The sequence below is a fragment of the Typha angustifolia genome, chromosome 11 (assembly GCF_048772165.1).
Source record: "Typha angustifolia cultivar Huaian chromosome 11, ASM4877216v1, whole genome shotgun sequence".
Classification (NCBI taxonomy): domain Eukaryota; kingdom Viridiplantae; phylum Streptophyta; class Magnoliopsida; order Poales; family Typhaceae; genus Typha; species Typha angustifolia.
In genome coordinates, this window is record NC_133249.1 from 12,728,201 (window position 1) to 12,740,391 (window position 12,191).

The 12,191-nt window shown below is 36.5% G+C and overlaps 2 protein-coding genes across 4 annotated transcripts; one reads left to right on the forward strand and one right to left on the reverse strand.

The window, feature by feature from the left end:
- Nucleotides 1-72: 72 nt before the first annotated feature.
- Nucleotides 73-3,531, reverse strand: LOC140769722 (protein ROOT PRIMORDIUM DEFECTIVE 1). Of its 2 annotated transcripts, XM_073110570.1 has the most exons (3): nt 2,005-3,531; nt 1,834-1,904; nt 73-496 (listed from the first exon to the last, which is right to left on the reverse strand). In XM_073110570.1, exon 1 carries the CDS (start codon nt 3,474-3,476, stop codon nt 2,148-2,150), a length of 1,329 nt encoding a protein of 442 aa, XP_072966671.1. In that variant the 5' UTR covers nt 3,477-3,531; the 3' UTR covers nt 73-496; nt 1,834-1,904; nt 2,005-2,147. The 2 variants fall into 2 exon arrangements, with proteins under 2 accessions (XP_072966671.1, XP_072966670.1); XM_073110569.1 differs by having other exon boundaries at nt 1,834-3,531.
- A 665-nt stretch (nt 3,532-4,196) lies between these two features.
- LOC140770341 (uncharacterized) lies at nt 4,197-9,155 on the forward strand. 2 transcript variants are annotated; one of them, XM_073111492.1, is made up of 4 exons: nt 4,197-4,415; nt 4,687-4,866; nt 6,411-6,568; nt 8,736-9,155. In XM_073111492.1, exons 2-4 carry the CDS (start codon nt 4,701-4,703, stop codon nt 8,841-8,843), a joined length of 432 nt encoding a protein of 143 aa, XP_072967593.1. In that variant the 5' UTR covers nt 4,197-4,415; nt 4,687-4,700; the 3' UTR covers nt 8,844-9,155. The 2 variants fall into 2 exon arrangements, with proteins under 2 accessions (XP_072967593.1, XP_072967592.1); XM_073111491.1 differs by having other exon boundaries at nt 4,199-4,450.
- Nucleotides 9,156-12,191: the final 3,036 nt, after the last annotated feature.

A 12,191-nucleotide genomic window follows, 5' to 3' on the forward strand; every position in this document is an offset into this window, starting at 1 on the left:
GAACCTCACATTGTATTGCGATGCTCACAATAGATGGCAAGAATTAGAAAAAAGAAGAAGAAGAGAGGCTTATAAGACCATTTTGAAATCATCTTTCTAACAGGAACAATTTGACTGTCTATTAATCACACCACCATCACTACTTATACTACAAGCGATGTTCCACAGTAGTTGAAAATAAGAATGTGAGTTTCTACATAAAGTAGACAGGATCTTCCTACATGCTGCTCCCAAGATACATGGCATGGCAAACATAGATTTCTTAACACTTGCCAGATATAGAATACCCAATACACATAAGAACAAACATGCAGGCAAACATTGTCCCAACTTGTTTTAGTTGTCGACATGTGAACATCGTCGAAACATGTTTCCTCCAAACATATGGTCCACTGATAGAAGAACTCGGGGATTCTGAATAAGTAATCAGGTTGCAGTTACAAACCTCATTGGTTTCGGAACATATTCAGTTATGAGTTCCGTCAAATCCTTGAACCTGACCAATTTATTATCACATAGGAATGAGAATATAAGAGCTGATGCTTTGACCCAACTAATAAAGAAAAGGAAAATATGAAAAATAAAAATAAAAATGACTTGAACAACATGATATGAAAGGTGCACTGAATATGACTATATGACAATGTTCTGAACTGATTACAAATAAAAGAAATTTTCATCTCAATTGACAACTTATATCACCAATCCTGGTAGATATCTAGTCATGTTCAAGTTTTCTTTTAACATTATTTTAACTGGATTATGTACGCCTCAAACCATCAGTTTCTGCAGCAGTTATAATGCTCGGAAAAAGACTGTTCTGATGTAACAATTTGGAACCTTGGAACATTACCTGATAGCACAAGTTCTCAGGGATTGGCAAACTGAAACAGTGCCAGAAGGCTGATTTAGGTGACCTTAACCACATAAGTAATTTCAATACACCCAAATTCCTCCATATGGACCTAATGTGACCACTTGACCAGGTTGGTAGGTCCACATCCAAGATTATCATCCATAAAATCATTCAGTCTACCGTGGCAATTTTTTAAATTTGTTCAGCAGAATTGTCGAAGGATGGAACTCTTAATACAAATAAAGCTAAAGCTAAGATTTGGAGGATATCACTAGTAGAGAAAACTTTCCTGATCATTACATATATCTCATCCCGATAACTAGAACCTATTCACATTGGCATCTAAGCAATTAACTGTCAATGACAATGTTAAAAAATTTGTGACTAGATTAAATCTACTACAATGCGGCAATGGGATCGATACTAGGTCAGCTACCAGCTGGCTGCCAGCCATATCTAGCCAGAAATCTGAAAGATACTTATAGAAATAACTTGAGGTTATCTCAGCTGCATGCCGGTTCAGAGCCAGTTTTGGATTAATGAAACACAAAATATATCTTTTTAGGGCAAAACTTCAAACCATGAGTATAAGAAAATGCTTGTGTTACATACACTACACTTACATGCCAATTGTTACTGTGTTAGTAATTATTCTAGTTTTTAAATTAACTGAGACAGCCAAATATCTACAAGAAATGCTCCGAAAATCAAAGATGAAGCCAAAATGAAACATGATTTCTATGATCATGACAATGAAGGATAGCATCATTTGGCAAATAAATAAATAAATAAATCATGCAGCTATTTAGAATAACTCAAATATACTCATAACCTTCACTTAATAAATAATAGATTGTGCAAAGTATTCATATAAAAGGAGTGGCCTTTATTTTGAGAAAAAAAAAATTTAACTCATCAAGTAAAATCATAGAAGAGAGAGGGTATCTTCTATGAGTCAGCAAGACTAACAGAAATACCTGATTGATTAATACGGCAACTTACGGACCTCCTCCCATGAACAACCCAGCCTCTTCTACTAATCTTCATCCTTTACAGCTTGCACGTATAGCATATCAGATAGTCAAATAGTGAACTTGATCATGAGGAAAAGAGCAGTTATTGCATTAAGTTCAATTTAGCAAACTTGCCTTCCCTTGGCCTTGAATTCTCTTCAATTTTTTCAAAAACTTCTCCTTTGAGGCCAATGTTGTGATTCTCTTCAACAATTTAAGACCCTAGAGAGCCCCGTAAGTAACTCAATGCTTCACCAATTGAATTACCATTACCATCCTCAATCAACATACTGTGACTCGACCCCAGAATCCGAGCCGCTGTCATCATCATCACCTTCTCCGCCATTCTCCTCCCCTAAGTGCTCTTTTCTCTTAGCACCACCGCCGACACGGAGCTCATCCTCGCCTCTCCCCATGCTCGTCAGCATTCGATCCAAATTAGCTTTCTTGGGACTCATCATCAGCAGCTCATCCAGCTTCCTCCTCGCTAGATATACCTCATTGGGCTCGATCAGCTCCCCCTTCCGGTATGCCTCCCGGAGGAACACCGTGTGCAGCTTCCCCTGGTTCCCCCTCGTCGAGATGTAGAAAATTCCCTGATGCTGCAGCAAGAAATCCTTCAGCTTCTTGGGCAGCGAGAAGGCCTGCCGGAACTGCGCGATCCGTTCGAGTGTAGTTCGTTTCTCTACCGTCAGAGATAGAAGCTCGTGGATCGTCGCCACCGCGCGCTTCTCCATCCTCCGCTGCGCCTCCAGGGAGCGAAGGTCGTACCCGGAGATGTCCTCGTAGGGGGACCAGTAGGGCAGGCGCTGCCACTTCCACACGGCTATCCGGTAGTACTTGCCGATCTTGAATCCGGGGGGGAACTGGATCGGGAAGGCGAAGCGGGCGTCCTCGGCGTCGGCGCCGCGGGAGCGGTAGTCTCTCTCCCGGGCGATCTCGACGGCGGGGACGGTGAGATCCGGCGGGTCGGTGTCGGCGGGGACGAATTCGACGAATTTGGAAGAGGAATCGTCGGCAGTGGTGGAGAGACGGAAGAGGGAGGGGTGGGAGAGGACGACGGACTGCTCGAAGTCGTCGGGGAGCGCGAGGTCGCGGCGGATGAGGCGGATGTGGTCAAGGCGGAGACGGCAGGAGGGGGCGGCGAGGAGGAGGAGCTTGCGGAGGCGGAGGAGGGAGGATGGAAGGGAGGAGGCGAGGGACTGCCGCTCGAGGTTGAACTGGGAGAGGGCGCGCGGAGTGAGGCGGACGAAGAGGAGGCGGAGGACGGGGTGGTCGAAGAGGTGGAAGACGTGCGGGTGGCGGAGGAGGAATCGGCCGGCGGCGAGGGGGCGGAGGGAGAGTTGGCGGCGGGCGAGGGAGTCGAGGCGGGAGGCCGGGAGGGAAGGGGAAGAGGAGGAGGGGGAGGAGGAGAAGAGGAAGAGGAGGTCGCGGAGGGAGAGAGCGAGGCGGACTTTCTTCTGGACCTCCATGATGGCGTCGAAGGAATGGTCGCGGACGCGCTGGAGTTTCTTGGGGAGAGAGGTGGATTGGGAGAAGGGGCGGGAGAGGAGAGGTGAGAGGGTGGGAGGTTTCTTCGTCAAGGAGGAGTAGGAGAAGGAGCGCATTCTTGTCTTCTCTCTCTGTTTTATGCCTCCTCCTTCCTCCTCTTCCTCTGAGGGAGGGTTTATGCGCTTTATAGAATGGAAGGGTTTTACTTTTACGCTGCGAACCAGCAACTCAAAACCGTCCTCATTTTTCCCTTAATTTTTTTTAAACTATAATCTAAGTTCTAATATTAGATATGGGTCGGAACAAAAAATCTAACTTAGAGTCACTTAGATCCTACCAAGATTTTTGATTATTAGTCTTAAACTTTAAATCATACGTGTCACCGAACAATTGATCCAAACTAAATACCGTCAAGATCTGCTCTAAGCCTTGAGCTGCAAATTGAGCTAAGATATCAAACCACCGAATAATTTATCCACAATATTATTTGGGATCGGAGTTGAATCCATAATTGGTTGAGGTTAACGCTACAAAAATATTTTTAACAGATTATTTATTAAAATTAACAAATATATATAAATACCTAAAATATCTTTTTTTTCAAGTTTAAGTATAAATTATTTATTAATGATTTTTATAAAAGGAGATATATTGGATAGTTTTTGTTTAAAAACTATATTAAACAATTTATACAAGGGTAAAATTGGTCATTTCAAATTAAAATTTGATTTTAATTATAGTTAATTAGGTTTAACTAATTTCGGCTGCAATTATGTAAAAAAAAAATCCCTAATAAAAGAAATGGGCCTTCCGGCCCCAACCCCTGTTCTACTTCTATTCATATCCTAAACCCTAAACTGAGAACCTGCTCACTCCCCGGTCGCGGTTCTCAATTCTAGAGTACCGTACCTCTTCTCGCCGCCGTCCGCCGTCCGCCGTCGAGATTCCACGGCCTGTTGCTGTCGCTATTTCTACTCCATCACCACTCCACGCCGTCGATCTCCATCGGAAGTAATTAGTTAGCTGAAGCACGACCTCATAAGGCCTCTCGTAAGGTCGTCATCCGTCACTCCTCTCGCAGCCTCACACTGTAAGAAGTTGTTTACTAAGAACTTTCTACTTAGAAACATGGTAAATAGGATTGGTGTCAAAAGTGAGACAAAAATGAGCTCCTTTTCCAATAGATGTTGCTGTGATAGTTTTCGCCGTATTATCAAGTATTAGATAAAATCTCTTCAAATGCTAATTTCTTATGGCTACAAATATTATGAGGCATACTATGAGTTAGCTTAATTTCTGATCTTGTACTTCACTATTTTGCATCAGATAATTGGTTCATCATGTTCATGTCAAGGATTCTTCGGAGGACATTGTTTTCTGCAGCGAAATCTGAAGCTTCTGCTGCTGCAGCTGCAACTTCAGCCCCAGTTAGGACAGCACGCAACCCTCTTGAGGAATTTTTCGAGGTTGAAAGAAATACTGAGGAGGAAAAACCCATTAGCTATGGTATACTTTCTGACCTCTTGTTTGTTTAGAAAATCTAGCTAGATTTTATTTGAAGTGCATTCTTTCTTATATTATTTTCTTGTAGTAGTTTTTAAGTTATCCTGTTTAGTAGTTTTTGTTAGGAGATATAGATCCTTTTTCCACAACAAACGATTTATTTATGTTACAATATTAGTAATGATAATTTGGAAGTTCAATGTGACGTTACTTCCTTGCCCCAAGCATATCTATTCTGAAACTATCAAAAAAACAAAGTACTTCGAAACAACGAGGCATAACTTTTATCAAGGATAAAGGGATGAGATGAGAATCAAGATTCCCAATATCATTATGGGTTCCCAATTTCGGTTTTAACCCCTAAAAAAACTGAATAATTTTAGGCTGAAATAGAATGGTTCTAGTCTATTGTGGTACAAAATAAAATGTCAACTTTAGAAATCTTGATAGTTTTGGCTTGAACCAATGAGTTTCAACTTTAGTTTTCATTAAGTTTCGGTCATTAATGTTTCGTCTCGGGTGAAACTTTAAAGCATGAGCTTAGTTGCACCAATAACATGGAGCAAAAGCTATATTCAGGATCACCTAACACGGAATGATAATTTTTCCCATTTTTGGGGCTATGCCGTTGCTAGCTTATAAAATGCAATAGTATTTTGCTGGTAAGTTCCATTTTTTTTTTTACATTAGATTATGGGTAAATTACCCGTATGGTTACCTAAAATCATACTACCCTCTAAATTTTTGTTTGTATATCACTTTGCTCCCCAATGTCCTAGACTAATGTGAAAAGCTAAACGGCCATTAATGGAGCCATCAAATAACCATAATATCCATGTGATGCTAATTATCCTATTATTTGAGCAACTATGAATTTTGTAATCATATTTGTAAGATGATTGAGATATTTTATTTCATGATTATGTATTTAAAAGAGGTAAGCGATAAAGAGATTATAACTATGATTTGAGGTCGCAATATTATGTAGGGGAGGATAAAAGAGGGAGAAAATGCATTTTGTTGTAACTTTGAAGGATGAGATATGTTGAGTATTTACAATGGAAGATATTTTTGATATTTTCAATGTCCATTTTGGTGGGAAATCCCTCCAAGAAATTTTTTTTAATAAAATTTTCATTACCTTTTTTAGTTGAGTTGGATGGAAAAGATAATGATTTCACATAAATCTAGACCACAAGGGGGGAAAATGATACAAATGAAAATTTAGGGTGATAGTTTGATTTTAGGCATAACCATAAGGGTTAATTTGTAATATACCCTTAAATGATATTAGAAACATAAGTTGCTGCTCTTACATCTTAGCCTGGGTCCAACATTAAATACTATACCAACCTTGACAATTCCATAGGAGCTAGAAAATGTATTTTGCTAATTTTTCTTATTCAAGTGATACATAAATTGTTTCTTTAGTGCCCATATATTATGCTTCTGGCATCAAGGTTTCTATTTGTAGTTTATTTCTTCAGTTAGTGAAGCAACTGGAAAATTTTGCCAATGAATTTTGTTTGCTTTATCTTTTTTTCCAGGTCGTGGTTGGAAGGCTTCTGAATTGCGTCTTAAATCCTGGGATGACCTTCACAAGCTATGGTATGTTCTTTTGAAAGAAAAGAACATGCTTATGACTCAGCGCCAAATGCTTAATGCACAGAATCTACGCTTCGCTAACCCAGAACGCATTCCTAAGGTGTGCTACTCATTTCTTTGATGATCATGCTTTGGGAATTAAATTAGCAAAAAGTTTCTTGATTGTTGGTTATGCAAAGTTGTTGATTGGTTGTTTAGACTAGCCTTTTCTTTTATTTGAAGAGTCCTACAAGGAGTTACTTGGCTGTCTCATGGGGCAAGTTTAACTATATATAAAAGTTCATTAATCTGCTTATGCTGAAGGATTTATGGAGTGTAGTGAATGAAAGGAAGTTTCATTAACCACGCAGGATCTTTGACTATTCTCTCTTTCTTCAACTATTTCTCTCTTTTCATCCCTCTTATTTCTTTTTTCAAGTTACTTCTTTTCATTGCTGAAATTATAAATCTGTTTACTTCTCAAATTTTATTGTGTCTGTTGATATCAGATCCTTTGTGAATAGTGCCAAATCTGGGTTTTCATCCTCATTCTAAATTGTAGGAGATGTCTAGAATGCTTTTGAACACTATTAATCATTTAATTGCCTTTTCTTTTTCCACTCCTACTCTTTTTTCTGCAAGAGGATAGTCAAAATAATCTTAACTGTTAAAGTTGGATGGTGAAACTAATGTTATCTGATAGTATTTGCTTTCAATGCTCCACCTGGTTGCCTTCATGCTGGGCTTAGACTAACCTTCCAATAGGAAAGAAGAAATCCATATTGGGTGCTTGCCTTTCTTCCTTTCCAAGTAGTAGTAAAGAAAAATTATTAAATGACGAGTTGAAGACGTTTAACCATCTAAACCTTCTAAAGAAAGGACATAGTTTAATGAATTCTTAGTTGCCAATTTTTCTTGAGGGTATTAATGAATCCTCTTACCCATGCTAGTTTGTTTGGTTTTCCGTGGAAAGTTGATTTATGAGGGACAAAGAAAGGAAGGTAGAATGTAGACTTTACCAGAATGGGACACTTGAGAGGAAATTTTGATTGTGTTGGTTTTGGCTCCAGTTCATATGAGAGTTTGAATGGACCAAATTCTGTTCGAATTCTTCGGACCAAAAGGTCGCTATGGATCTATTGCAGGTGTTTGAATGGGCTCGGAGCAATTCAAATGCCCTGCGGGATTTTTTTTTCTTCCAAACTACACCTATAAATACCTTAATATTGGGTTTTAGGACATCAAGCAAGGGGTTTTGAGAGAGAGGACATCTCTATCGTTTTGGGAGTAAGATTCGGCTTGGAAAATTTATGTTTGCATCATCTCCATAGTGGATTGAAGATTTGCACCACTAACGGATGTAGGCACATTGTCAAATTATGTAAATCTCATCTCACTCTCTTTCTATGTGGTTTGCTCGAGTTTGGTATTCTTGTTCATGTTTGGGTTGCTAGATTAGCTATTTATCTACTCTAGCATTTGGTTGTGCATTTCTTCTTCTTTTTTATTTTTTTGAGGCATCGCTATTATTTGTTTGCTATCCTATTGGACTTGTGTAAGAACGCTTCCTCCCTTTTACAACAGATTAACCTTTACTAGATATAATTGAGCTAATGAACCTACAAAAGAGGCTCTTGTACTACATTGCATCCAATTTAACAGATTTTTTTTTTCTTTTGAAAAGGACTTTGTGATTTCTATTTTGATGGTTGATTATCCCAAAAGAGAAAAAAGAAATGCTAGAGTGTCATAGTGGGAGAAGTTCAGAGTTTGGTGGATGAGGTCATTATCCTGGATTCTGACGTGAAGTTTGCTAGTAGTATGCATGAGTGAACAATTTCTTACTTAAATAGGAGTACTCTAAGGCTCTAATTTTACACAGAAATATACTAGTTGGGATCAGGACATTGTAATTCATTCAAAATGCTATCTTCACATAGGCATATTTTGACATATGAAATGTAGCATTAGGCAAAAGATCTTTAAAGATGTCCAATTTCTATAGCTAGAATACTAGAATGCATTTGACATTTAGCTGAGTCGTAAATGTCAAATTAATCAGAAAGATATAGTCTGCATTCTTTAGAAGAGAAGATGATGCATCTATTCATGTTACTCTTTCAGATGAAGGCTGTTAGTACTTCTGAAAAATGTTATCTTATGGTGCATCTGACTGCAACTATCCTTTGTTCTTAATGCACACATTTCTTCGATTGATTGCTGCACATCCTTTTCACCTTTCTCACTTTCTGAAAGCAGCTTGAAGCTTGATCCTTCATGAATTGCAGGTACGGAAATCAATGTGTCGAATCAAGCATGTCTTGACTGAGAGGGCAATCGCTGAGCCCGATCCTAGGAGGTCTGCTGAGATGAAGAGGATGATTAATGCTCTGTGATACCTCTTCTTAAAACAACTCACTGGAAGCGTCGAGCCACTTCATATTCAGATTTCAGTCATTCTGTTGTCTTTACTTTGCCTGAAACAATATGATGATTTGATTCAGGTTGCATTAATGCAATAATATGATGATTTGATTCAGGTCGCATTAGCTCATCGCAAAGCCCTCTGATGTGGCTGGGTACTGTAAATTATATGATGATCTGATTCAGGTGCATTTTTGCTTCTTACTGGTTCAAATTTGGTAGCAAGATTTGCTCCTTTTACTTTTCAATTACAATATCGTCAACTTTGACCTTATAGTTCCAAAGTTGACCTTAAGTTGAGTTGAAACAATTTGCCACCCCTATAGAAATTTTTTTGGCCACTAGCAATTTCACTTCAAATTGACAAGCATAGGTTCATAAACCAAAGTAAGTTGTATTCGTTTTCTTCTTATATTTATATCCATTCAGATATAACATCATTGTTCAGAAATATATATATTCAAAGAAACTAAATATATGCATTTTTTTACAAGTTATTTTTGCATATATATCCTTCCAGAATTTCTTATTTGTGCATGCATCCTTGCATACCCTTTGAAACCTATGCTTTTTTGCATGGATATTATTAAGATTGTTTCTTGGCATCTTGAAGTTAAAGGTTTCAAATTAGGGGGGGGGTCTGTCTTTTAACAATTATGTTTGAGGGATATTTAAGCACAAAATAAGGGTTTTCTCTAATAACCTTTTTTAAATAGTATACATGCAAAATAGTTCTTTTTTTTCTAAAATAAAAGGAAAATTTATATGTAACAACTGTTTGTGGTTTACACCCTCTAATTTCAATATTTATAAATCAAGTCCTTCATTTTATCAGTGCAATGAAACACCCTAAATTATGTTTATATTTCATCCACTGCAGACCATTATTTCTAAAATATTAAAAATGCTTGTATCTTCTTTTTCTTCTAGGGCATAAGGATCCATTAGTTCCTCTTCTCTAATATCCTTTCTTCTTTAGTCTCTTAGCTTGAGTGAGTATTTTAAGTTGAGTTTAGTGTGTTGGGTGGGTAATGACATTTTAATAATCTTTCTTGTATAATTAAATTAAACTTAGGAGTTTGAGTAAGTTAAGTTAACAAGACTAGCAACAGCACTTATTTGGAGAACACAGAGAGCTCAATTTTCAAATATTAAAAAATACAAAGGCCTAAACTGCAAATTGGTAAAAACAAGGCTGGGTGCATTTCAACTAATTGTCCACCAGATGGGATCACGGCCGTCCACGTGTGGTCGTCGTCGTTCAACGGAAACAACCGCAAACCGGTTTACTAGCCGTGTACGTTCTCACCTCAACGAAAGCGACGAGAATAAATCCACGCAACAATGGACCCCACGGCGGAACCACCAATAATTGTTCCCCGATCTCGATGAGTATTTAAACACTCTAACAGTACTAGGGATTTTCTCATTTTGAACCCTATGTTATGTGTTTATCACAGTGAACGCCTTACTTTATTCTTTTGAAAGGGCTTTCCTGCATAATTGCCACTAAGAACGTAACTGTCGTTGAGATCATTGGTCTTCTAGGAAATTACTACTATATTAAAAATCATTGGACTCTTTATTTTAAACCAATTATTTTAATCCCAATTATGATATTTCAAAAAGTACACTTATGTTACAATAATTATTTTTTATTAAAAAAATATAGTAATAAATATAAAGACCCATTGACACGTTTACTTCAGAAATAAGGTCAATTCTAAAATAGATATTCCTCTTTATTATTTTTAAAATAAAAATTTTATTTTACGAATAATTATTTTTGTGTTCGATTGTATTATGAAATGAGAGTGTAATAATTATTTTTGATTTTATATAAAATAAAAAAATGTGAAAAATATATTTTATTTTATTTTATAAAATTATTATGAATTTTTTTTTGATTTGATATAACAAAAATAGGTTTTCTTTTTACATATATACCTCTCAAAATTTTGTATTTATATGAATACCCTTCAAAACTTATTATTTTAGCATGGTTGCTTTTTTTACTTACTTTCTGATAACTATATCTTAAATTAAAATATGAAGCATTTAATAGGTGAAATGATAAAATGCTCTTAATATATCCTAAAAAGATAATAAGAATATATTTATCCTTTTACTATTAAATGAATCAAAATTTAACTGTTGACTAAGTTTTATGAGTAATGCAAAAAGTAAGTATTTTGAGAGATATACATATAACTATAAACTTTAGAGAGTATTATACATATATCAGGGATTTTAGAGTACTATAATTACTGGAGGTAATGTTCAATAAACACATAATATAAGGTGTGAAACTTAAAAAAAAGAAAATAATCTCAACATTCTATGCATTAATTAATACGCTATGTAAATTTATGTAATTAGTAATATATTTCAAAAAATATAATATGAAGTATCTTAATCAAGTTTTCAGGCTTTGAAATATTTCTCAAGGTTTTGCTTCTAACTCCCAAAATAGTTGTAACAAAAAGGTTTGGAGATATTTTTGGTGTCTAAGGGTTAGAATAATGATTCTAACCAGTTTGAAAATAAAATTTGATGGATAATAATTTAATCCAATGTGTGTTCTAACACACTTATAAAGATTTTTTTTTTACAAAAAAATTGTGGATTATTTGGAGTGCTATTTCGATCAAATTATAAAAAAGAATTTTAGTATGATCCTATCATATGTCTTCCACTAATTACTTGAGATATTTTACGGCTTTGAGAGACTCCGGTTGACATTTACTTCAGATTTTAAAGAACTTTATCTCGAGAGCTCTAGAGACGAAATCTTCGACCTTAAGAGTTACTGAAGTTAGAAACTGATAACAATAAGAACAAAACTTTACAAATATAGTTGTGGTTATCGATGGACGGTCCGCAAGTCTATCTTGTAACTGCTATGTTGGTTTGAACGATTGGTTCATTATGAATAATATCTACAATTTTATAGATTCTCTTCTATAAATATCCGTATATTTATCATCCAACTTTAGAAAGTTACGAGAGTACTCGTTTGCGACTAAGGAGGTTGCAAGTTTAAATTCACCCTTAAGCAATTTAATATGGGCAATTTACTGTGGGCAAAGTGGTTTAAATTGGATGGGCAAAAATTTTAATGACTCAGCGACGTATTAGTACGACGGCTTGGAGTTTAGATTAGATGACCTTATTTGTTAGCTAAAAGCTTAGTGAAACCTAAGTATCTTTGTATTAAAGAGGGAGGGCTGTCACTTTGTGTAACATATATCTAGCCTACAGGCTCTTGAACGATAAAAAAGAAAACATCTGTGTATTTACGATTATTTTTTTATATTTAT

What these genes read in the sequence shown, in the direction of transcription:
- LOC140770341 (XM_073111492.1), top strand. Translation starts at nt 4,701, where the DNA reads ATGTTCATGTCAAGGATTCTTCGGAGGACATTGTTTTCTGCAGCGAAA. An exon ending in GGAAAAACCCATTAGCTATG is followed by an intron (nt 4,867 to 6,410) that starts GTATACTTTCTG and finishes CTTTTTTTCCAG; the next exon opens with GTCGTGGTTGGAAGGCTTCT. An exon ending in ACCCAGAACGCATTCCTAAG is followed by an intron (nt 6,569 to 8,735) that starts GTGTGCTACTCA and finishes CATGAATTGCAG; the next exon opens with GTACGGAAATCAATGTGTCG.
- LOC140769722 (XM_073110570.1), bottom strand. Translation starts at nt 3,476, where the DNA reads ATGCGCTCCTTCTCCTACTCCTCCTTGACGAAGAAACCTCCCACCCTC.